The following is a 22,416-nucleotide window of genomic DNA, read 5'->3' as shown; positions in this document are numbered from 1 at the left end:
GAATTTTAAAATTGGGTTTGTCACTTTCTTAAAATAATTATTGAATCCAACATCTCATAAATACTAATTGCCAGATTTAAAATACATCCCTAGTAAATTCTAGCTTATCCACTGTGCTTGAAGATGAACAGTGTTGACATACACTGAAACCTGCGGTTTACACTATGTAAAACTTGTCTTGTAAGAAGCATTTCTTTAAAATAGTAGTTGTTTCGTAAACCCTCATGAACGTGAACTTTGATTTTTAATGAGCCAAATAGTCCAAAAATGGTTGTTTTATTTTCCAGTAGTAAAACTTAAGCATCTGTATTTTATGAAACTATATTTAGTACACCATTTTAAATACAATATTTTTGATTCTTGAGTTTAATGGGATTTGGCATTTATAATAGGTTGTTATCTACAATGCTGAGATCTTTTGACGTGAATGGGTAAGGGTATTTTTTTTTTTCCTCTCAGGTATACTCAAGAGCAAATGACCAAGAACCATGTGGATGGTGGTTGGCTAAAGTTCGAATGATGAAAGGAGAAGTAAGTGGTGTTAACACTTGCCTTGTGTGAGTAATTTCCAAGGAAGTACCTCGACTCTTGGTTTTGGTACCTTACTCCAGCTCTTAGTTTGTTTCTAAAAGCCTGCTTCAGAAATAGTTGATAACACATTCCAAAAATTGATGAGACCATTAATACCTGTTTTTGTTCTGAATTTGCAAACACCACAGCTGCTCTCCAGAGGGACTCATGCTTTTAAGAACCTATAATCTAGTTTTGGCAAATCTGATAGATGTAATTAAGATGTACTTAGTATTTGTGCCACAAGGTGAAGGGTCTGCTGATTAAGCCGAGCAAGGTAATTAGAACTTCATGTAAAGCTTATTATTTCCATTCAGTTGGGATTTTAAAAGTATTTTGATGTCTTTTAGTTTTATGTCATTGAATATGCTGCTTGTGATGCCACTTACAACGAAATAGTCACATTTGAAAGACTTCGGCCTGTCAATCAAAATAAAACTGTCAAAAAAAATACTTTCTTTAAATGCACAGTGGATGTTCCTGAGGATTTGAGAGAGGCGTGAGTAATTTTGTTTACTATTGAATTTGTTTGTGAATTAAGAGGATTTTTCAGTGTCACAAAAATCTTTTTTCCCCAAACACCCAATGAAAAACTCATAGAAAATCTTTTTTAATAAACAAAAGTTTTAGTGGGTTGTGTCCAAATGAAATACTGAGTTTGCATTAATATCCTCTGAATTTAATCTACTATTTTGGTCTTACACATGAATTAATTTCTCTCTAGGTGTGCTAATGAAAATGCACATAAAGATTTTAAGAAAGCAGTAGGAGCATGCAGAATTTTTTACCATCCAGAAACCACACAGTTAATGATACTGGTAAGATAACTCAGTATTTTAAGGTAACTAAAGGATATTGGACAGATTTTATAATTATTTCAAAACATAAAAGCTATTTGGTGTACAGTGCATTTATTAATATAGTGTGGGCAAAAATTTGATTTTGCAATTATTAAATAGTCTTTTCAATCTCTTCTGAAATAGGAAAAATCTTAATATGACGTGCTTGGTATAAAATTCTTAATGTGTGGGATCCTGGGTTTCCCTCTCACCAATCATAATTTAAATAGCATAACTAAGTAATAAGGGAATTGAGAAAGGAAAGTAAGGTTAGTAGTGGGAGGGGGATGTTAGGTGAGGAGAGAAGTGTAGTAGAAGAGAATCAAGGAAGGCTTTATGTAGAAGGTTGTGTTTGTATTGTCTTGAAAAATGATTGAAGATTTTGAGTGATTAACTTGTTTGTTTATAGTCTGCCAGTGAAGCAACTGTGAAAAGAGTAAATATTTTAAGTGATATGCATTTGCGAAGTATTCGTACAAAGTTGATGCTTATGTCCAGAAATGAAGAGGCCACTAAACATTTAGAAGTAAGTGGGTTTACTTATGAAAGGTTTTAGTGTGTCCCATTTAGTGTAAATGTCTAATTCAAGTTGCTTAGCTCAAATGACTTAACTGCTAGCAAGATAAGGCAAATTAGGACCTGTTTTGTGGCTAATATCTGGAGTTGTGTCTTTAGGATTACTTTTTTCTATTACTTGTCTTAAACGTAGGCTTCTGTTTGCTAAATGCCTGTTGAGTTTTTTGTTAGGACTTAAATGATAGGTACCAAAAAGCTTAGAAACTCACTAGGAATGCCCAGTAGAATTGTATTGCTAATTCTTTACTTTTAACCTTTTTTTAAACTACCCTGTCACCTGTCAGTCACAACACACTTCATTAATACTTCACTGTAATAACTTGTAAGAGAAGATGAGGACCCATAGCATGTAGTGTTTAATAAGAGCCTGTAGTTCTCTCTCCTTTTCTTAGGTCCACACTACTAGGAGATCTGTGTTCCACATTCCCCCGCCCTGTCCCCCACAAATATGCACATGCATGCTATTTTAGAGAAATTAAGGTAGGTTCATCTTCAGGACAAATACGAGTACCCTCTTTAATTTACCAGTTTTGCACAAGGGATATGAGAATGAGTTTTGAAGCATGAATCATCTGAATTAGAGAACTGCCTGTTGTAGTTACCATTTTTAAGTGTGCAGTTCAGTAGTGTTAAGTATATTCATATTGTTTGCAACCGATCTGCAGAACTTTTTCGTCTTGCAAAAACTGAAATTACACCCATTAAATAACTTCCCATTTTTCTCTACCCCCAGCACCAGGCAACCACTACTACTTTCTGTTTCTACAAATTTGACTATTCTAGATACCTCATATTAGTGGAATAATGCAGTGTTCATCTTTTGGTGACTGGCTGGTTTATTTCACTAAGCATATTGTCTGTTTATTCATCAGTCAGTGGACATTTGTATAGCTTCCACCTCTTGATTAATGTGAATAATGCTATGAACATGGGTGTAGAAAAACCATTTTTGTTTTTGATCCTTCATAGTAATGAATAATTTACCTCTTTTACTAGTGTACAAAACAACTTGCAGCAGCTTTTCATGAAGAATTTGTTGTGAGAGAAGATTTGATGGGTCTGGCAATAGGAACACATGGTAGTAACATACAGCAAGCTAGGAAGGTTCCTGGAGTTACAGCTATTGAGCTAGATGAAGATACTGGAACATTTAGAATCTATGGAGAGGTAAGCTATTGTCCAATCCCCACCTCAGGTAACTTTACTATAATAATGTATTACCTATTATTTGATCATATTTAATATGAAATTTCAGTTTCCCAGTAAAGTACTTTAGGGTCAATTAGCTTAGTAGTCATTACACATATGCAGGTGGATTGAGGAGGATACTGTATTATACAGGGCAATGAAAGATTGACTGAGTATTTAATAAAGTACTGTTTTTGAAAGAACCCTGGCCAGGTGCATCTGAGTTTAACTGAATTTTATGTGCATTACAAATAATGTATTTAAATATTTGAGTGCTTACTGTGTTTCAGGCACTTGCAGTTGTAAATGGCATGTAACAAAAGTTTTTGTAGAACTTTAATTTGGATAATATTTTGTCACTGGTTAATTGTTGTATTTGTGTGGACAGGAAAATAATAAATCTCAAAAATAAGTAACTCAGACTTTTCACTGAAATCATCCTTCACACTAGAATAAATCAATGAGGTTTTTTAGGGTGATAATTTTGGGTCTTGGTTTTTCATACATAGCTCTTCTCATGAAAAGCTTGCATACAGTAAACCACTAGATGCCTGATTTTTTTTTTTCCTGAAACCATTAGAAGTGGGCAGTATAACAAAGTAATTAAGATGAAAGACTTTAGAGCCATACTGCCTGAATTGGACTTCTGTCTACCACTGTGAGTGGAATCGTAGAAAGTTAATTAACTTTCCTGCATAATTTTCCTCATTATAAAATGAGAATAATAGTGCTTAATGTTGCATTTGATGAGAATTATACATTCTTAAAATTTCTATTAGTATAATATAGTGAGCACACAATACATGTGATCTCTGGTTATTAAACAACAAACATTAAAACTGGAAGTTAACTATTACTAAGAACTGTAAATTCCCTTTAGAGAGACCCACCCCGACCCACAACTTCCAGTCTTAAAATTGTACCCATTGGAAATTAGGAAATGTAGTGATCCTATCAGTAGATATATTTTTATAAATGAATGTCTACAAAAATAGCTTTTAAAATTATACCTTATGTTGAGAATGAAAAAACAATGCAGATAGTACAATGGGAACAATATCTTTTTTAACATTCATCTGGAGAAATTTATCATGGGAGTATGGACTAAATATATGTAAGATTGGGTTAAAATTTGGCTAACAAACAAGTTAAACTCTTAGCCAATTTTCTCAGGAACTTTAATGGAAACTTAGAGATAATCTAACATTTTTGTTCTAATAGTACTTTTTTCTCGTCTTTTAATGATTACTCTTTTTTATTCTAATTTTTACTTTTTTTTTTAATACTTAATGAATTATTTGACCTGAAAGTTGAACCCAGTGGGCTGAGCAGAATATTGTACCAGAGCATAATACCGATTTTTCTCACTTCTCATGTTTCTGTTTTGGATTGTGGGTTTCTTTGGGATTGTATTTCATGTTTGTTTTTTCCCCGCCTTCTACAGAGTGCTGATGCTGTAAAAAAGGCTAGAGGTTTCTTGGAGTTTGTGGAGGATTTTATTCAGGTTCCTAGGAATCTTGTTGGTAGGTACTTGTGCTAAATGTTAAGTAAGTTAAATGTCATTTAACTTACGTACATGACAATTGAAAATTAGTCTTGTGTGATAACTTACTTTACTTGGAGTTGTGTGGAGCATTTGGGTGGCAGTAGTTGTTTTCATTCTTTTAAGTAGTAGTGTCTATGACTATTACCTTGTTATTGTCGTGTTAAAAAGCAAAGATGTTTTCTTCTATACAGGGTGACCCACTAATGAGACCCATGATTTTAATAGCAGTTTGTTATTACAGCTTCTCTGAAGTTTTATCTTCCTTTGGGTTCTTAATATCATTTGTTTAATATCTTTTTATCATTCATATATTCATCAAAATTGTCATGGTTCTTTATGAGAAAGTGTTTGTGATAATTTTTTTCTTTTGTTTAGTGCAGAAGAAAAAGTAGGAGTGGACTAATGATAGGTTAATAAACTTCTACACAGTAGGCCCTGAATAAATAATAATTTGTTGTTGCAAAGGTATAGAATAAGGTAAGAAGTCATGGGCAGGAGAGAAGGATGGTGATGATGATATGAGGGGAGGTTTCACTATTAATTTTTGACACCATTAATGAAAACTGTTGTACCCATGGGCTATAAGTTAAGTAACAGAAAATTTGAGTTTGAAGCTATAGTTAAATGAATGTTATAACTGGGGATGAGTTTTTCAATAGCTTTGTTATCAACCTCTATGTCTGTGCTGTCTGTTCTTTTAAATGCTATTTGAGACAAAAGGAAAGCTTTGGTTACATGTTAAATATTTAGTGATTATCCTAAAAGTTTAATATAAAAGTAAGCATTAGAATAAAGTATTTAAGTTTGCCAAGAGGGGGAGGCAAACTTCCTAAGGCACCTGAGTTTTTGTCACCTATTGTGTCTTAGTTTTTTGCCGTTATTGATACAGTTAGAACCCCTTGGACTCCATTTATATATAATTAGGCCTGTTCTGCCTTTAGGGAATGATTTCTTTGCTATTGATGTATTTTATTTATCAAATTCAAGATTAGTAGGAGAAAATTTTAAAAGGTGAAAACACTTCCATTACAAAAATGTTTGTTTTGGCCAATAACAAGTAATATATCCTCTGGGACAGGAGTTTACAACACAAGAATGTGGACAGAAGAACACAAGAATTTCTTGGTATTCAACTATTATTTATATAAAAAGTTGCCCAAACATTGGGATAGGTATGACATACTGCCAATTAAACTCCAATATCTGTTCTTAGAAACCACCGTAAATGTAGACTGAAGTAAGAGAGGTGAGTCCAGAACATAAAAGGAACATAAGCTTGAAGAATTTTTTATCAAAATGTTACCAAATGTTTATCATTGTCAAATGAAATCATCTTTGGAAAGGAAGCTGCTTTTGAAAATGATCCTTTTTTTGGCTTAAATCATAATGATTGACACCTATCAGTACTAATGTGGTTGCTGCTTTACAGAACATATTTCAGTTAGGTTTCTTCACTTCTGAAAATGATATGGAGGTATGTGCAAGGCAATCAGGGTTGTTCTTCCTAACCCAGCAGTTCTATAGAGAAAGCCTTGGTCTTAAAGAATTTGTGGTAGATTTTATCTTGAGTAAAAATTCTGATGTTTCAGAAATAAGGAATTTGAATATATTTGTAGTTCAGTGCAGTGATGTGAATATCTGTCATGTCTCTTTTCCTGCTTGGTTGGCTTTGGTAATTTAGATTGTTTGTGTACTCTTTAGGAATTATAGGTTAGCAGCAATTATTAGGTGTTGATGAAATACTCAGGAGTAATCTAAAGATTTCAGTTGGATGTTGTGTATAGTAATACTACATTTCCCTCTAAAATGTTTTATGGGTGAAGCAGTCTTCTGAAAAATAGTACATTATTAGTCCAAATGAAAAAGGACTGAGGAATGAAAGGGAATGAGAACTACTTGGTGGTAAGTTCCCGAGAGGATTTTCTTTATACAGTTAGGTTCCAAGAAGAGTTCTAGAATTTAACCAGTCCCATCCCTCTCAAATTAAAAGAAAAATATTATATGAACATTGATTTGAAAATAAATAAAAACCTTTCACTTCTTGGAAGCCACGTTTAACCACTTTTCTACTCTGTCCCTTCAGCATTTATGCTCAGTGTTCAATTTATACTGCAGGTCTGCTTCAATTTTTGCAATATACTTTGGAATTTAAACTATGGAATGATGAGTTAAAATAATGACGGTCTCTGGTGGGACTAAATAAAACTTGCAGGTAGGTCCCTGCCACAGACCCCAGGAGGGTGATGGATGTTCACTCACCACTGGTATAGTTCACAAGAAGGAAGGGGAAAAGATTCTGGGGAAGGAATTATGATATATCAACTTGATTTTTGTATTTTCGAAAAGATATTTGCTTACTTTTAGCAGGGTCATGGATGGAGTTGCTGCTTGAGCTTCACTGTGTTAACAATGGCGGTTCCTTTTTTGTGCTGCTGCTAGGGCTGCTCAGAGAAGACACACATCATGTGAATCCTTGTCTACTCTGTTTTTTCTTTATACTGTTCAGTTGCTGCTTTTAAATTTAGGATTATTAAAGGAGAAGGAAGTTTGAGAATCGGGATAAAATATCTTAACCTGAAATAGTGTCTTTGCTGTATTGACTAGCTTACTGTTGCCATTGTTCCCTTATTCTTTAGTGGAAGCTTTTTTCAAGAATGTAATATGAAAAACTTCCATTTTAATAACCCCTTTAAATCAAAATTAATTTATTGTGAAAATTGGTGATCTAGTAAAAAAAATATTTGGGAATATAGATATAATAATGACTTAGTAACATAATACAGTGTTGCTGTTAACTTTTATAAGGGATACATGTATTCCATATGGTGATGGTTACCTGAATATTTACTTAGTTTTCTTCCAGATAACACTATACATTATTACTTTATTTTATCAGTGTATATGTTATCTTTTTAATTAGTAAGTTCCTAAAAGGAAGAGAGTCTTCATGTCCCCCTTTTTAGTTTCTCTTTTAATTATTGGATACTCAGTAATTGCTTTTTGACACACTTAAAATTTATATACGGAGAAGGTAAATAATTGGGATTTCATGTCACTTTACAGTATCTCACATGTGGGAAGGCACCATACTGTATATATGCTGTATGTATTTTTATAGCTGTGAAGTACTTTAAAAACATCTTGGTGTAAAATGTAACATGTGTTAAATGTAAACTTTATTTGAATGAAGGGAATATCCATTTTAAAAGTATTTTCAAGTCACAGGTGTTTTTTCGACAAATAGAAACTTGAAAAGCAAGATCGAATATGTTAATTGTTTGAATGATAAATACATAATAAAGGTAAAGTGATATGATTAATGCTAAAATAAAGTGGTTTTCTTTTGATCTTTATTTGTATATCCAGGCTTTTGAAATGGGTTGGACTTGATATAAAAATACAAAAAGGATGTAGAACATTAAAAAGTCTAAACTTGAAAATATCTTACATGTGAGCAGCATTGTTAATCCCAGCTAATAGCTTTAGGCATAGGGAAAAGAAAGTTTCAAATTAAGGATTATATTTTTGAGTAGTCTAAAGGGTGAGTTGAGAGTTGGTAGAGTTTTGCTTGACTTCTATAATTTAATAGCAGGTCATAAATTATTTGGGCTGGTTTTAAAAGAAGATAGAAGTATTAGTTTTTAACTTGTCATATTTGTTTTTCTTTTTATTAAAGGAAAAGTAATTGGAAAAAATGGCAAAGTCATTCAGGAAATAGTGGACAAATCTGGTGTGGTTCGGGTGAGAATTGAAGGAGACAATGAAAATAAACTACCTAGAGAAGATGTAAGTATTTAAAGTGTAATTCAATTTGACTTTTTTTTTTTTTCATATTCTTTTTCTGGCTGACTTTAAGACTATTTTTATATTTTAGGAATTGTTTTGGAAAGTGATCTAGTGTAGAGCTACACTGTGATACAGTGGATTTTTCTATCTTTTTAAAAAATTACATTCCTTATTGTTTTACTTGCCTAGAAAACAGTCATCTTTCAATTGTGGGCCTTGGGTTCTTGGTTTCTCAGCATGTCAGTAAAAAGGCCAGTTTTTGGTAAAAAGCCTTCACTTTGATCATCATAACAGTTCTTTTTTGTATGAGAACATGGTACTTTACAACAAAACTGTCTGTTTTAGAGGAATTTTTAGTAAATAACACTCTCCTTGACCTTTTTGTAGAATCTGAAATCACTGACCATTTGTTCTTTGTAATATTTAAGCTCTATGTTGCTATTAATTCTGAGACCAAATTTCTGTGGTTTCTTTTTCCATGACTTTTTTTCTCACATGTTGATGTTTTGTCCAGAAAACTGTTACTTACTCATACATCACTTTTAACAGTCTCTCACCTTGATGGCTCCAGTGGCCTACTCTGTATAGTTGACCTGAACTTTACATGCCTGAATATAAGGCAAAGTATTTTCTCCCAAATTAATGCCTCAGAAGGCAGTATACCCAGAGCTTCTTTAGTTTTGCACAAGAGGTTAGAGTTTGGAGAGTTTGTTAGCCTATTAGGAGAAATCAATCTTGAAAAAAATAGAAATATAGAAAACTGGACAGCCCAGATAAATAGACTCACATAAAGTATTAAATACTATTAAGACTTCTCTTACAGATAGGCACTTCTCTTATTCCTTTTAAATAGTTAGAATGTGGAGGAAATATACCCAGAAAAACAAATCAGGTAGTATTATACAAATGAATACTTGAGGCTAGGATTGATTTCATTCTATATTGCTTCAAAAACTGCTGTAGATTTCAAGTAATTTTTACTTAAGCAATCCCCCAAACCCCCTGTTTTCATGACTTACAGACATTTTTGAGATAAGGATTAAAATCAGTGGTATTAGTTACTAAAATTTGCACTTTCCTCCTCTGTACTTAATATGTATGTGAAACAGTGGTGATCTATTTGGCATACAGCCATTGCCTAAAAATTGGTCTAATGGTCAAGGTGTTTATTGGTCAGGGCCATTATATGACCCGAGTATATGTTTCTTAGCTTGGTACTGATAATCAGCCTTCCTTAGCTCGACATGTCCCCAGGTACTACCCAGCATTTGCTGTCTTACTGCGAGCTGGCTCTTCTAAGTCCTCCTCACACATGATTAGGGCATGGCTACTGCTGTTTCCAAGCCAGTGGTAAAAAACTCTAATACTTAGAGAAGCCAAGCAGATGATGTAAATAAGTAGCTTGGGATGTATAATACCCTGGGGATAGTATTCTCGTATTTCTGAGAGAAGCTGGAAACCTATAATGTACTAAGTTTTTCAATTTTCAAAACATTATGTGTTAAATTAAATCTGAATGTTGGTATCAGCTTATGTGGGGCCGCCATTTCATTATTTAAGCTGTCTAAATCCCCTGGAAACTCCATTTATAACTTGTTTGCTCTGAGTATTTGGTGATCTACCCCGAACCTGAGATGACCTTTCCTACCTGTATACTGTAGCAGTTAATTGGGTATTTATTTAATGGTTTTCTTTCAACCTTTTGTTTTTTTCTGGTTTACCTTAATGTCTTGAAGGCAGGTGTGTACTCCTTGAACAAGAAAGCACATTTGAATTCTCATATTTACCATTCTTCCCTAGTACAGTGAATGGTATGGAGTAGGTACTTGATAAATATTTTAACTCAAGATTTTTAAAGATTACGCTTGAGTTTTTAATTGTAAAAGAAGTATATTTATGTAAAAGAATAGCACAGAAAGTTATAGTATGAAAAATAAGTATATCTAGGTCCTGTCAGTGTCTCTTCTTCCTTCTTTTATCAGGCCTAATAGATTTTAGACTTGTTGACAGGTTGCCTTTTCGTGTCTTGTCTTGCTACTAAAAACAATGCTGCAGCACACATCCTTTGACTGGAGAGTAAATTCCTGGAAGTGGATTTGTTAGATCAAAGGGTATATGGCATTTAAATTTGGGGTCTTGTTAATTTTCCCACACATTCCTTCCACATATTTTGCCAATACTGAGTTTTATCAAACTTAACAATTAGTGCCATTCCAGAAGGTGTGTGTTACCTTCCCATATGCTTAAGAGACATTTTTATTTTCTGTAAACTGTTTGTCTTTTGTATATTTCTTGTATTTTCTATTACTGAGTTGTAAGAGCATTTTGCATTTTAAGGAAGCTAGTCTTTTGTCTTTTCATATGTGTGCCAAGTCATGTTTCTTTTGACTTGATTTTTTTTCCCTGTACAGACATTACATTTTTTTTATATTGGAGTTATTTAGACTTTGGCGTTATGACTTACTTCTTCAGCATTTTGTGTCATGCTTGGCAAGGTTTTTCCTACTCCTGGATCATTCAGAAATTCATTTATATTCTCTGGATTTTGTGTGTTTTTTTAGTGTAAATTTTTCACTACAGTTGGAATCTTTGATATAAGATATCAGGAACAGGGGTTAACTTTTAATTTTTTCTGAATGCTAGTTGGTTGTCTTACTGCCATCTATTAAACATGGATAATCAGTTTTTACCATTTAAAAATTAGGAATATCACTAAAATTTCTTAGAAGTGAACTCATATATTCTGTAATATTTACATTTTTAAAAATGACTTTACAGTGGCCATTAAAATAATTTATAAAACAAGTGTCTTTAAGGATGCTTTTTTACCTCCTCTTTTTACTGGAGATAACTATTCTTGATAAGTAACATCTCCAGTTCAGGGTCAAGGCACTAATCCCTTGCAGATAATACTTCTGTAATGGCTTTCTCTTCTTCATCAACTTGGCAGAATTCTGTGTTTTAAAAAATTTTTAAACATTAACTTCAAATAATAAATAGTAATTTTATGAATTCCACTAAGTTTCCACACTTGGAGTGGGATAATGCACTTTTAACCTAATATTCCTGTGTTTTTTATTCATATCATTAATGCTATACAAAGATATTATTCCAGGAATATTTATTTTCTGAAATTGTGATTGCCGTTAGAACAAGGACTTTGCTTTATCCTATACCTTAGCATAGATTCTCATGATTACAAGTAAATATTATTTGGAATTAGGTAATTCGATATGAAATTGGCTGGTTCGGTTGCTCATTTTATGACTTCAGGCAAATTGTTTTCTCAACTGTAAAACTGGGATATTTCTTTAAGTTACTTTAAATAAAAATTAAATAAATACTGATGTAAAATAAATAATATAGTCCCAGAGATATGGTATGTCTTCAAATTTTTATGTGTTTTTTCCCCCATCTTTTATTTACTTTGTATCCTCTGTCTGCCTGTGAATTCCTGAGGACAGTGTCAAGACTTACTTCCTAAGCTTAAGTCAGATTCCTTTGTTTAATGCCTTCATAGTTGTCACTACTTCTTTACAATCACTACAGCTTTCTATAATCTCAGTGTTTGCTATGCTGTGTACTGTATACTTAGTACCTGCCCTGGTACATTCCTACTTTTAAATCCCCCATATCTAAAATTCTTCAGTTAACTTTTTTAAAAATTAGTTTGAAAGTAAGTTGTAGATTCTTGTATAACATAAGAAGCTCTTAAGCCATACTTAGTTCCATATTTAAAGCCCAAAAATTCTTAAGCCAGTCTGTTTAAATGACTTAGAAACTATTCTGTAAAATCAAGGAAAGAAGAGACATTAAAATCGATTGGGTGAGTTTACTTAGAAGAAAGCATAAGAAGAAAGCATAGGCAAAAATCTCTTGAACATAAACATGAATAATTTTTTTTCTGGACACATCTCCCTGGGCAAGGGAAACAATAAAAAATGAACAGGTGGGACTTTATGAAACCAAAAAGCTTCTGTACAGCAAAGGACACCATCAGCAGAACAAAAAGGCATCTACAGTATGGGAGAATATATTCCTAAATGACTGATCAGCTAAGGGGTTAACATCCAAAATATCTAAAGATCTCATACCTCTCAATACCCAGTAGAACAAATAACCTGATGAAAAAATGGGTGCAGGATCTGGACAGACATTTCTCCAAAGAGGAAATACAGATGGCCAACAGGCACATGAAAAGATACTCCACATTGCTAATCATCAGGGAAAGGCAAATCAAAATGAGAAGGAGATGCCACCTCACACCAGTTAGAATGGCCACCATCCAGAAGACAAGAAATAGCAAATGTTGGTGAGGATGTGGAGAAAAGGGAGCCCTCCTACACTGTTGGGAATGTAAACTGATGCAGCCAAGCCCTCCAAAAACCTAAAAATAGAAATACCGGAGGACCTAGTGATTCCACATCTAGGAATTTACCTGAAAAAACCCAAGATCCCTGATTCAAGAAGATATATGCCCCCCTATGTTTATTCCTTCATTATTTATAATAGCCAAGATACGGAAGCAACCTAAGTGTCCATCATAGATGAATGAATAAAGGAGAAGTGTGGTACATATACACAATGGACTATTACTCAGCTGTTAAAAAATCCTGCCATTTGCAACTACATGGATGGACCTTGAGGGTATTAGGCTAAGTGAAATAAGCCAGGCAGAGAAAGACAAACATCATATTATTTCACTCATTTGTGGAATCTCAAACCACTGAACAAAACAACAGTAGACTCAAAGACACAGTGACTGGGCCAGGGGCTGGTGTGGGTGGGGAGTATAAGGGGGGATGACAAAGGTGCACAAAAATTGTCAATCATAGTATCAGTTTGTCTGGGGGATGGTACTACAGCATGGTGAGGGGGGATAAAGGTGCACAAAAATAATCATAATACAGGTTGGTCTTGGGGATGATAGTACAGCACGCTAAGTATAGTCAATGATGCTGTATCATTTTATGTTAACAGATAGTATCCATAGTAAAAGGGGTGAGGATTTAATTAATAAGGTAACTGTTGAACTACTGTGTTGTACTTGAAACCAGTATATTCGACTGTGTATCATCCATACTTCAGTTTAAAAAAAATACAAAAGAAAAACCTGTTTGGGTCAGTTTATTTATTAGGCTTTACTCATTTTCTGGTCAGTAGGAACCTGGAAGTGGGTTTCTTTAAAGAAAAAATGCCAATCATTACCTATCTTATTTCTGGTTCCCACATTTTAAACCTTCCTCCCTTTTTTAAAATTCAGCAAAGTAAACCACGTCTGTGTTAATGCTTTGATGTGTTTTAATGTCTGTGTGACCAGTATTTGCCCATATCAATAATTTTCACATTTTTATATTGTGTATTTATGCTCTTGATTATACTTTCTATTAATGGTCAGGAAGCACTCCTTCCAATACAAAGACATTAAATGTTTTGTCATGTGAACGCATTACAGGAATAACCTGGCTAATGTGTTTTATGTTGTTTTTAAAGTAGTCACTTCTAAGGTGATATAGCTAGTCTGTAAATTCATGCCAATTTGAAGGACAATTTCTTTGAAAGTTGGCTTGTATACTGAGAAAATTAAACTGAATTAGAAACTAGAACTCCTGTGTGTAAAAAGTAAATTCTCAAATTTTAGCAGACAAATGCTAAATTACAGTGCAGATATGACAATTATTAAATATATCAGTATTTCAGATAACAGTGATATTTTTTGTAGCAGTGCATTTTTAAATCTTGAATTTAGTACATAAATTGTGTATTTTTGGAAAGTTTTCCAAATTACATAATGGAAATATGTATGAATATATATTGTCAAATTTAGGCTAGGACTTTGTTAAAATATTAAATACTGAGGATATTGTTTGTGTGTGTGTGTGTGTTTTTTTTTTTTTTTTTTTTACAGGGTATGGTTCCATTTGTATTTGTTGGCACTAAAGAAAGCATCGGAAATGTGCAAGTTCTTTTAGAGTATCATATTGCTTATCTAAAGGTTTGTATACTGTTCACCTACTGTTACTCCACATATTAAACTTAATTAGCTAAAATTAAAATTAATGTAGTAACTTTCAAATCTTTAAATCTTTTTGTTAATTCAGCAAGAAATTTGCCCCATTTTTCTATGAGAGTTTAAAAATTAAAGTTCCTTTGCTGTCATAAAATGTTTGGCCTCGTGTACATTCTCTCTCTTTACTGCTGAATTGATGAATGAAGAGCCATGGTTTTAGGGAAAATATGCTCCCTAAATCATTAAAAGTTGTAGTTGTTATTTTCTCCTTTTCCTCTGATTCCTGCTATGTTTTTATTGTTTACAGTAATACTCAACTGCCCTGTCTCTAGTATGTTCTCCTATTAGTTACTCATATCATTGCTGCTGTCACTCATATTATTCATTTGAAAGGGCATTCTTTTTATTTTAAAACTTGTCTTATTATATAAGTCTCAATTCAGTCTGGCATATTAAGCTCCGGTTTTATCTTCCAGTATTCCTACTGCCTTTTAGCCAAAAGCTTTCTCTAGACCTTACCTTCACGTATTCTGATGACTTCAGTTTTGAATGGTCAAGGATACTAGTCATGTAGGTCACACCTCGGGTGTCATTAATTTGATAAGAGTTTCAGCACCTCTTATAGAAGGTGAGGGTACCTGTACCTCATTTAGAAGTTCTAACTCCTTGAGGGCTAACAAATCTGGTAATAATTATACAATTACTAGCTATTTAATAAACAGGTTATTCTAACACTTGTCTGTTAAACATTCCCTTGAAAAAAAGGAATCCTTGTCTTTTTTATATTGTATTCCTGGAGCACTTAGCATGGTTGGCACATGCTGACACATTCAGTAGTGCTTGTTGGTTGAATCAGCAAATGACCTTGCAAGTCATGTTTATTAGGGAAACAGTTGTACTTTACTAAATAATTGTGCAAGATTACAGTTTCTTTCATTGGTAGGGACTAAAGCTTGAGCTCTATGTTCTAAAACAGAAAGTTACGTACATCCTAAGAATATTTACCCTTTTATGTTTTGATTATAGGAAGTAGAACAGCTAAGAATGGAACGCCTGCAGATTGATGAACAGCTACGACAGATTGGTATGGGTTTCAGACCTTCTTCCACCAGAGGGCCTGAAAAAGAGAAAGGATATGCCACTGATGAAAGTACCGTCTCTTCTGTACAAGGTTCTAGGTCTTATAGTGGAAGAGGCAGAGGTCGTCGGGGCCCTAATTACACCTCCGGTTATGGTAAAAGACAAATTTTTATTGTAGCACTTCTTGTTTAGGCACTCCAATACCTTTTTATTATTTAGTTCATTACTCATCTTGGCTTTAGGGTAGAAGATAGTTCTGAGGTTTATATCTTAATGGTAGTGTTAGTATACTTTATATTAAAGACAACAAAAGGTGTGTGTTGTTCAAGCAGCTATGTAATGAGTTGAAACATGGTTTTGCTAACTGGGCAGTTCATGGTCATGTTTATTCTAAATACTTAGAATAAACAAGTATGAATTAAATTTTCTGAATATTCCCTGTACAATTGTATTCATTTTTCATTTTCTAATAAAAACCTAGTAGTGACACTGCTGAGAATCACTTTTTGCTTAACCTTCTAGGAAAATAAAAAATATGCTAGTCACTGTGCCAAGATTACATATAGTAAACCTGAACTAGCTTTCAAAATATATTTTATTAGCTCATTCAGCACTTTTGAGTATTATTATCTCAGCTTTGGAATTATTTTGTAAAATACAACATTTTACTAAAATGAGGGCTTTAAAAGCCAGAGCATAATTACCAATTTTATAAGTGAATGTTTTTCTAAAATGTATTTCATTGTGAAGGTGGGGCCTAACACCTGCAGAAAGGGACCAGTGGATGGTAATCAGTGATTTTCTAATCCTAAATTCTCACTTACTCTTCTTCAGCTTTGGAGTTGTTCCATTTTTCTGCATTTGGATTTGGATCTTAGCAGAGACCTGATTTTTTTTCCTCCCTCATTTTATTCCCTTTTTCTTCCCTCTCATTTCCACCTCTCTCTGCTCACCCTAAAATATTTGGATAATTTGGGAAGATACTTCATAAACCTGTACCAGAATATAAAAGTCATTCAGGGTAATTAGAGGTACATGAAAGATACGGCATCCAGATAACACGTCCACATTTCATGTTTGACTGAAGGATCATCTAAGAATGCCAGAGTTATATAAAATCTGTATAGTATTTGCTATTGAGTTGAAAGCTTAATTAACCCCTCCCTTTCTTATCCTATTTCTGTGTTCTCATTTATTGATATACATTTTATTAAAGTTAACCCTTTATTGAAACCTGAAAAAAGTTCTGATATATAGTAAAAGTGTTTAGTATGTGAAGTGCTGAGAATTGTGAAACTATTATTGTATTCTTAAAAATACATTTAATACAAAGAACAATTAGCCAGTAATTAAGTAGAAATAAAGCATATACTGAATTATTTTATAGGTACAATTACTAGTATAAATAATCAGGTCTAGCTTTTTAGCTGATTAAAGTAATTAATTCATTGAAGAATTTTATATGTCTCTGGGAAGTCCACTTACTAATGAGTGGTCACTCTTTGGCAAAATGCTTTTGTTGACAGTTGATGATATATCTTTAAGGAGTAGTGGAGGAAGAGAAATATCATCTGGATGGAAAAAAGCTATGCAAATTGTTGAGTAGACGGCACTCTTCTGAAACTGTAGACTAATAACAGTATTTCTTAAAATAGCTGATAATTTATATGGGCTCCACAAAAATAAAATCCATCTGTGTTTGGTTATATGTTCTTGTCCACTTAAATTCAGAATGGTTTTTATGTAATACATCTAAATTGGGAAGAAACGTATCTCAGTATAACATCTCTGAAGATGGGTTATGTTTTACAACTTCAATTGACAGCATTTTCTTTTATGGCACACAATTATGACTTGAAATGGGTGGCATGTTGGATTTAATAAAATGTGGTACCTTACCTATTTAGCATATGTGATGATTGAAAAGGATGTAAATCATTTTACATGAGGTGGTTTTAGTTTTAGAGGGGGAAATATTTAAAATTCCTTTTAAAACAGACCTTATTTGTTGGCATAATTTAAAAATGCATCATTTTCATCAATCATGTTTACAGTTTTTCAAATTCTTGGATTCATGAACTTCTATTTTGCAAAACAGATTGGACTTGTCTCAGTGCTTTGAACAAACAGGATTTGGATTTGGATCTTAGCAGAGACCTGATATTTTTTCCTCCTTCTTTTCCCTTTTTTCTTCTAGTTCTGGGTTGATGGCTTTATAAACTTAGAAGCTTGAACAACACAAATTTATCATCTTCCAGTTCTATAGGTCAGAAGTCTGACAATGAATCTCAAGGGGCTAAAATATAAGTGTCCACAGGGCTGTATTCTGTCTGGAGGCTGTAGGGGAGAATCTGTTCTCTTGACATTTCCAGATCCTAGAGACCACCTCCATATCTTGGTTTATGGCCTGCTCTTCTTCCTTCCTCTTACAAAGCCAGTAACTAGAGAGTCCTTGGCCTGCCATCTCTGGTTTTCTGCACCTGAGAAAGGTTCTCTACTTCTAAAGATCATGTGATTAGTTTGGTCTCAACCTGGATATCTCCTTCACCTCAGTATCCTTAACTTTAATTGCAGAGGCCCATTTACCATCTTAAAAATGTTTAAGGGGTGTTAAGTATGAGTAAAGTGGAGCACTAGCCAATTCATTAATCCCTTTTGCTTTTTGTTTTTGACCTTAATATCTTGTCTTAAATACTGAAATTTGTCGTGATTTAGATACTCACTTCAAGTATATTGAATACCAGATTTAGGTTAAACTTACACAATCTCCTTTATTTGACACTGAGTTAAATACTACACTGTGTTTCTAAAGACAGTATAGTAGGAATTTTGTGAAAATAAAAATGAGATCTTTACCTTCAGATTTTGCTCATGTTTCTAGGGGAGGGTATAGGTTTGTAAATAAATGCAGAATTTCTTAAACATTTCCAAGTTTTTTTCACTACTCATGAAATGATAAATTGCCCATATGCCAACAAATCATGATAAAAGTAATTTTTTTGTCATTTGAAGAAATAAGTGTTTTTCTTTTCTGTGAGATCCTCAATCCTAACATGGACTTGAATATAAATAATTTTTCCTAAAATACAATTCAACTGATTTATCCGTTCTTACATAATTGACTAGCTACATCCACACTTAATGGCATGTGGTGAATAAAAGATGTATTGAAGAGTTGTCTTTAAAGCAAAGGAAGTTTTGGTAGGCTCCTTCATTTGTAAACTTTACATTTTATTCCCTTAACGTTATACTTAAAATTTCATGAATCTGAAGAGCTTGCATTTTATTTGCATCGTAAAATGACCGTGGAGTTGAAATGTAGGCAGCTTTTAGTTTATCATGCAATCACTCTTATTTTGGAGTTTAGCAAAGGAACTTTAAAGTCATGCAGCAGATTTATTTATCAAGAAAAATTATTATGTACATTGCTAGGTGTCTGGAGACAGAGGTAAGAGCCAGAGCTATATCTTTTAGACCAACTGGGAAGTAAATCCAAAGGGGGAAAAAAAAATGAAACCAGCAGATGATAACACTGTATGATAGATAACTACACATTACTTTTTTGTTGTTGTTACCGATCATTTTTATTTGGTATCATTAATATACAATTACAGAGCAACATAGTGATTACTAGATTGCCCCCATTATCAAGTCCCCACCACATACCCTTTTACCGTCACTGCCCATCAGCATAGTAAGGTGCTGTAGAGTCACTCACTACTTGTCCTCTCTGTGCTATACTGCCTTCCTCATGTCCGCTGCTACATTATGTGTACTAATTGTAATGCCACTTATTCCCCTTCTCCCTCCCCCACTGCATCCAACCCCCTTCCCCAAGTCCCTTTCCCTTTGGTAACTGTTAGTCCATTCTTGGGTTCTGTGAGTCTGCTGCTGTTTTGTTCCTTCAGTTTTTGCTTTGTTCTTACGCTCCACAGATGAGTGAAATCATTGGTAATTGTCTTTGTCCACTTGGCTTATTTTACTGAGCATAATACCCTCTAGCTCCATCCATGTTGTTGCACATAGTAGGATTTTTCTTCTTACTGCTGGATTAAATACTCCATTTTGTATATTTACCACATCATCTTTATCCATTCATCTACTAATGGACACTTAGGTTCCTTCCATATCTTGGCTACTGTAAATAGTGCTGTCATAAACATTGGGGTGCATATGTCTTTTTCAGACTGTGCTTCAGCATTCTTAGGGTAAATTCCTAGGAGTGGAATTGCTGGGTCAAATGGTATTACTATCTTTAGTTTTTTGAAGAACCTCTATACTGCTTTCCACAATGGTTGAACTAGTTTACATTCCCACCAGCAGTGTAAGAGGGTTCCCCTTTCTCTGCACCCTTGCCAGCATTTGTTGTTCCTGTGCTTTTCTATGTTGGCCATCCTAACTGGCATGAGGTGATATCTCATTGTGGGTTTAATTTGCATTTCCCTGATAATTAGCAGTGTGGAGCATCTCTTTATGTGCCTGTTGGCCATCTGAATTTCTTTGGAGAATTGTCTGTTCATATCCTTTGCCCATTTTTTAATAGGGTTATTTACTTTTTGGGTGTTGAGGCATGTAAGAGTTCTTTATATATTTTGGATGTTAACCCCTTCTCAGGTATGTCATTTACAAATATGTTCTCCCATACTGTAGGATGCCTTTTTGTTCTGTTGATAGTGCCCTTTGCTGTACAGAAGTGTTTTAGCAAAATGTAGTCCCATTTGTTCATTTTTTATTTTGTTTCCCTTGCCCGAGGAGATGCGTTCAGGAAAAGTTGCTCATGTTTATATTTAAGAGAGTTTTGCTTATGTTTTCTTATAAGAGTTTTATCGTTTCCTGACTTACATTAGGGTCTTTGATCCATTTTGAGTTTACTTTTTGTGTATGAGGTTAGACAATAATCCAGTTTCATTTTCTTACCTGTAGCTGTCCAGTTTTGCCAACACTAGCTGTTGAAGAGGCTTTTTCCCATTGTATATCCATGGCTCCTTTATCATATATTAATTGACCATATGTGCTTGGGTTAATATCTGGACTCTCTATTCTGTTCCATTGGTCTGTGGGTCTGTTCTTGTGCCCGTATCAAATTGTCTTGATTACTGTGGCTTTGTAGAAGAGCTTGAAGTCAGGGAGTGTAATCCTACCCGCTTTATTCTTCCTTCTCAGAATTGCTTTGGCTATTTGGGGTCTTGTGTCATTCCATATGAATTTTAGAATTATTTGCTCTAGTTCATTGAAGAATGCTGTTGGTATTTTGATAGGGATTGCATTGGATCTGTAGATTGCTTTAGGCAGGATGGCCATTTCGACAATATTAATTCTTCTGATCCATGAGCACAGGATGTGTTACCATTTATTGGTATCTTCTTGAGTGTTTTGTAGTTTTCAGTGTATAGGTTTTTCACTTCCTTGGTTAGGTTTATTCCTAGGTATTTTATTCTTTTTGGTGCATTTGTGACTGGAATTGTTTTCCTGATTTCTCTTTCTGCTAGTTCATTGTTAGTATATAGGAATGCAACAGATTTCTGTGTATTAATTTTGTATCCCACAATTTTGCTGAACTCAGATACTAGATTTAGTAGTTTTGGAGTGGATTCTTTAGGGTTTTTTATGTACAATATGTCGTCTGCAAGCAGTGACAGTTTAAATTCTTCTTTGCCAATCTGGATTCCTTTTATTTCTTTGTGTTGTCTGATTGCCATGGCTCGGACCTCCAGAACTATGTTGGATAACAGTGGAGAGAGTGAGCATCCTTGTCTTGTTACTGATATTAGAGGAAAATCAGCTTTTTACTGTAATATGATGTTGGCTGTGGGTTTGTCATAGATGGCCTTTATTATGTTGAGGTACTTGCCCTCTATACCCATTTTGGTGAGAGTTTTTATTGTGAATGGATGTTGAATTTCCTCAAATGCTTTTTCAGCATCTGTGGAGATGATTATGTGGTTTTTGTCCTTCTTTTTGTTTATGAGGTAGACAATGTTGACGGAGTTTCGAATGTTGTACCATCTTTGCACCCTGGGATGAATCCCACTTGATCATGATGGATGATCTTTTTGATGTATTTTTGAATTTGGTGTGCTAATATTTTGTTGAATATTTTTGCATCTATGTTCATCTGGCATATTGGTTTGTAATTTTCTTTTTTTGTGGTGTCTTTGCCTGGTTTTGGTATTAGAGTGATGTTGGTCTCATTGAATGAGCTTGGGAGTATTCCCTCCTCTTTTACTTTTTGGAAGACATTAAGGAGAAGCTGGGTATTAGGTCTTCATTAAATATTTGATAAAATTCAGCAGTGAAACCATCTGGTCCAGGTCTTTTGTTCTTAGGTAGTCTTTTGATTACCAATTCAATTTCCTTTGTGTTAATTGGTCTATTCAGATTTTCTGTTTCTTCCTGGGTCAGCCTGTCTGATACAAGTACTGTAACTCCTGCGTTTTTCTCCCTACTAGTTGCATGAAATACATTTTTCCATCCTTTTACTTTCATTCTGTGTATGTCCTTGGGTTTGAAGTGAGTCTTTTGTAGGCAGCATATATAGACAGGTCTTGTTGTTTTATCCATTCAGTGACTCTGTGTCTTTTGATTGGTGCATTCGGACCATTTACATTTAGGGTGATTATCGATAGGTATGTGCTTATTGCCATTGCAGACTTTAGATTTGTGGTTACCAAAGGTTCAAGGGTAATCTCCATACTATCTAACAGTCTAATTTAACTCACTTATATGCTATTATAAACACAGTATAAAGGTTCTTTTTTTTTTTCCTCCTTTTCTTCCTCCTCCATTCTTTATATGTTAGATATAATATTCTGTACTCTTTC

General features: G+C 33.9%; 1 protein-coding gene across 5 annotated transcripts in view; it reads left to right on the top strand.

Annotated features, from left to right (window-relative positions):
* FXR1 (FMR1 autosomal homolog 1) overlaps positions 1-22,416 on the top strand; it is a 75,024-nt gene that overhangs the window by 41,332 nt on the left and 11,276 nt on the right. For 3 of the 5 annotated variants that reach the window (XM_017662939.3, XM_017662981.3, XM_017662950.3), the window contains exons 4-12: positions 460-531; positions 921-1,069; positions 1,295-1,388; positions 1,819-1,935; positions 2,982-3,152; positions 4,618-4,696; positions 8,396-8,505; positions 14,414-14,500; positions 15,542-15,749. In XM_017662939.3, coding sequence (XP_017518428.1) covers positions 460-531; positions 921-1,069; positions 1,295-1,388; positions 1,819-1,935; positions 2,982-3,152; positions 4,618-4,696; positions 8,396-8,505; positions 14,414-14,500; positions 15,542-15,749 — 1,087 coding nt within the window. The remainder of the gene's footprint in view (positions 1-459; positions 532-920; positions 1,070-1,294; positions 1,389-1,818; positions 1,936-2,981; positions 3,153-4,617; positions 4,697-8,395; positions 8,506-14,413; positions 14,501-15,541; positions 15,750-22,416) is intronic. The other 2 variants (XM_017662972.3, XM_017662961.3) reach the window with 1 other exon arrangement.

The sequence above is a fragment of the Manis javanica genome, chromosome 3, assembly GCF_040802235.1.
Source record: "Manis javanica isolate MJ-LG chromosome 3, MJ_LKY, whole genome shotgun sequence".
Classification (NCBI taxonomy): Eukaryota; Metazoa; Chordata; class Mammalia; order Pholidota; family Manidae; genus Manis; species Manis javanica.
This window is presented reverse-complemented; position numbering and strand designations above follow the sequence as displayed.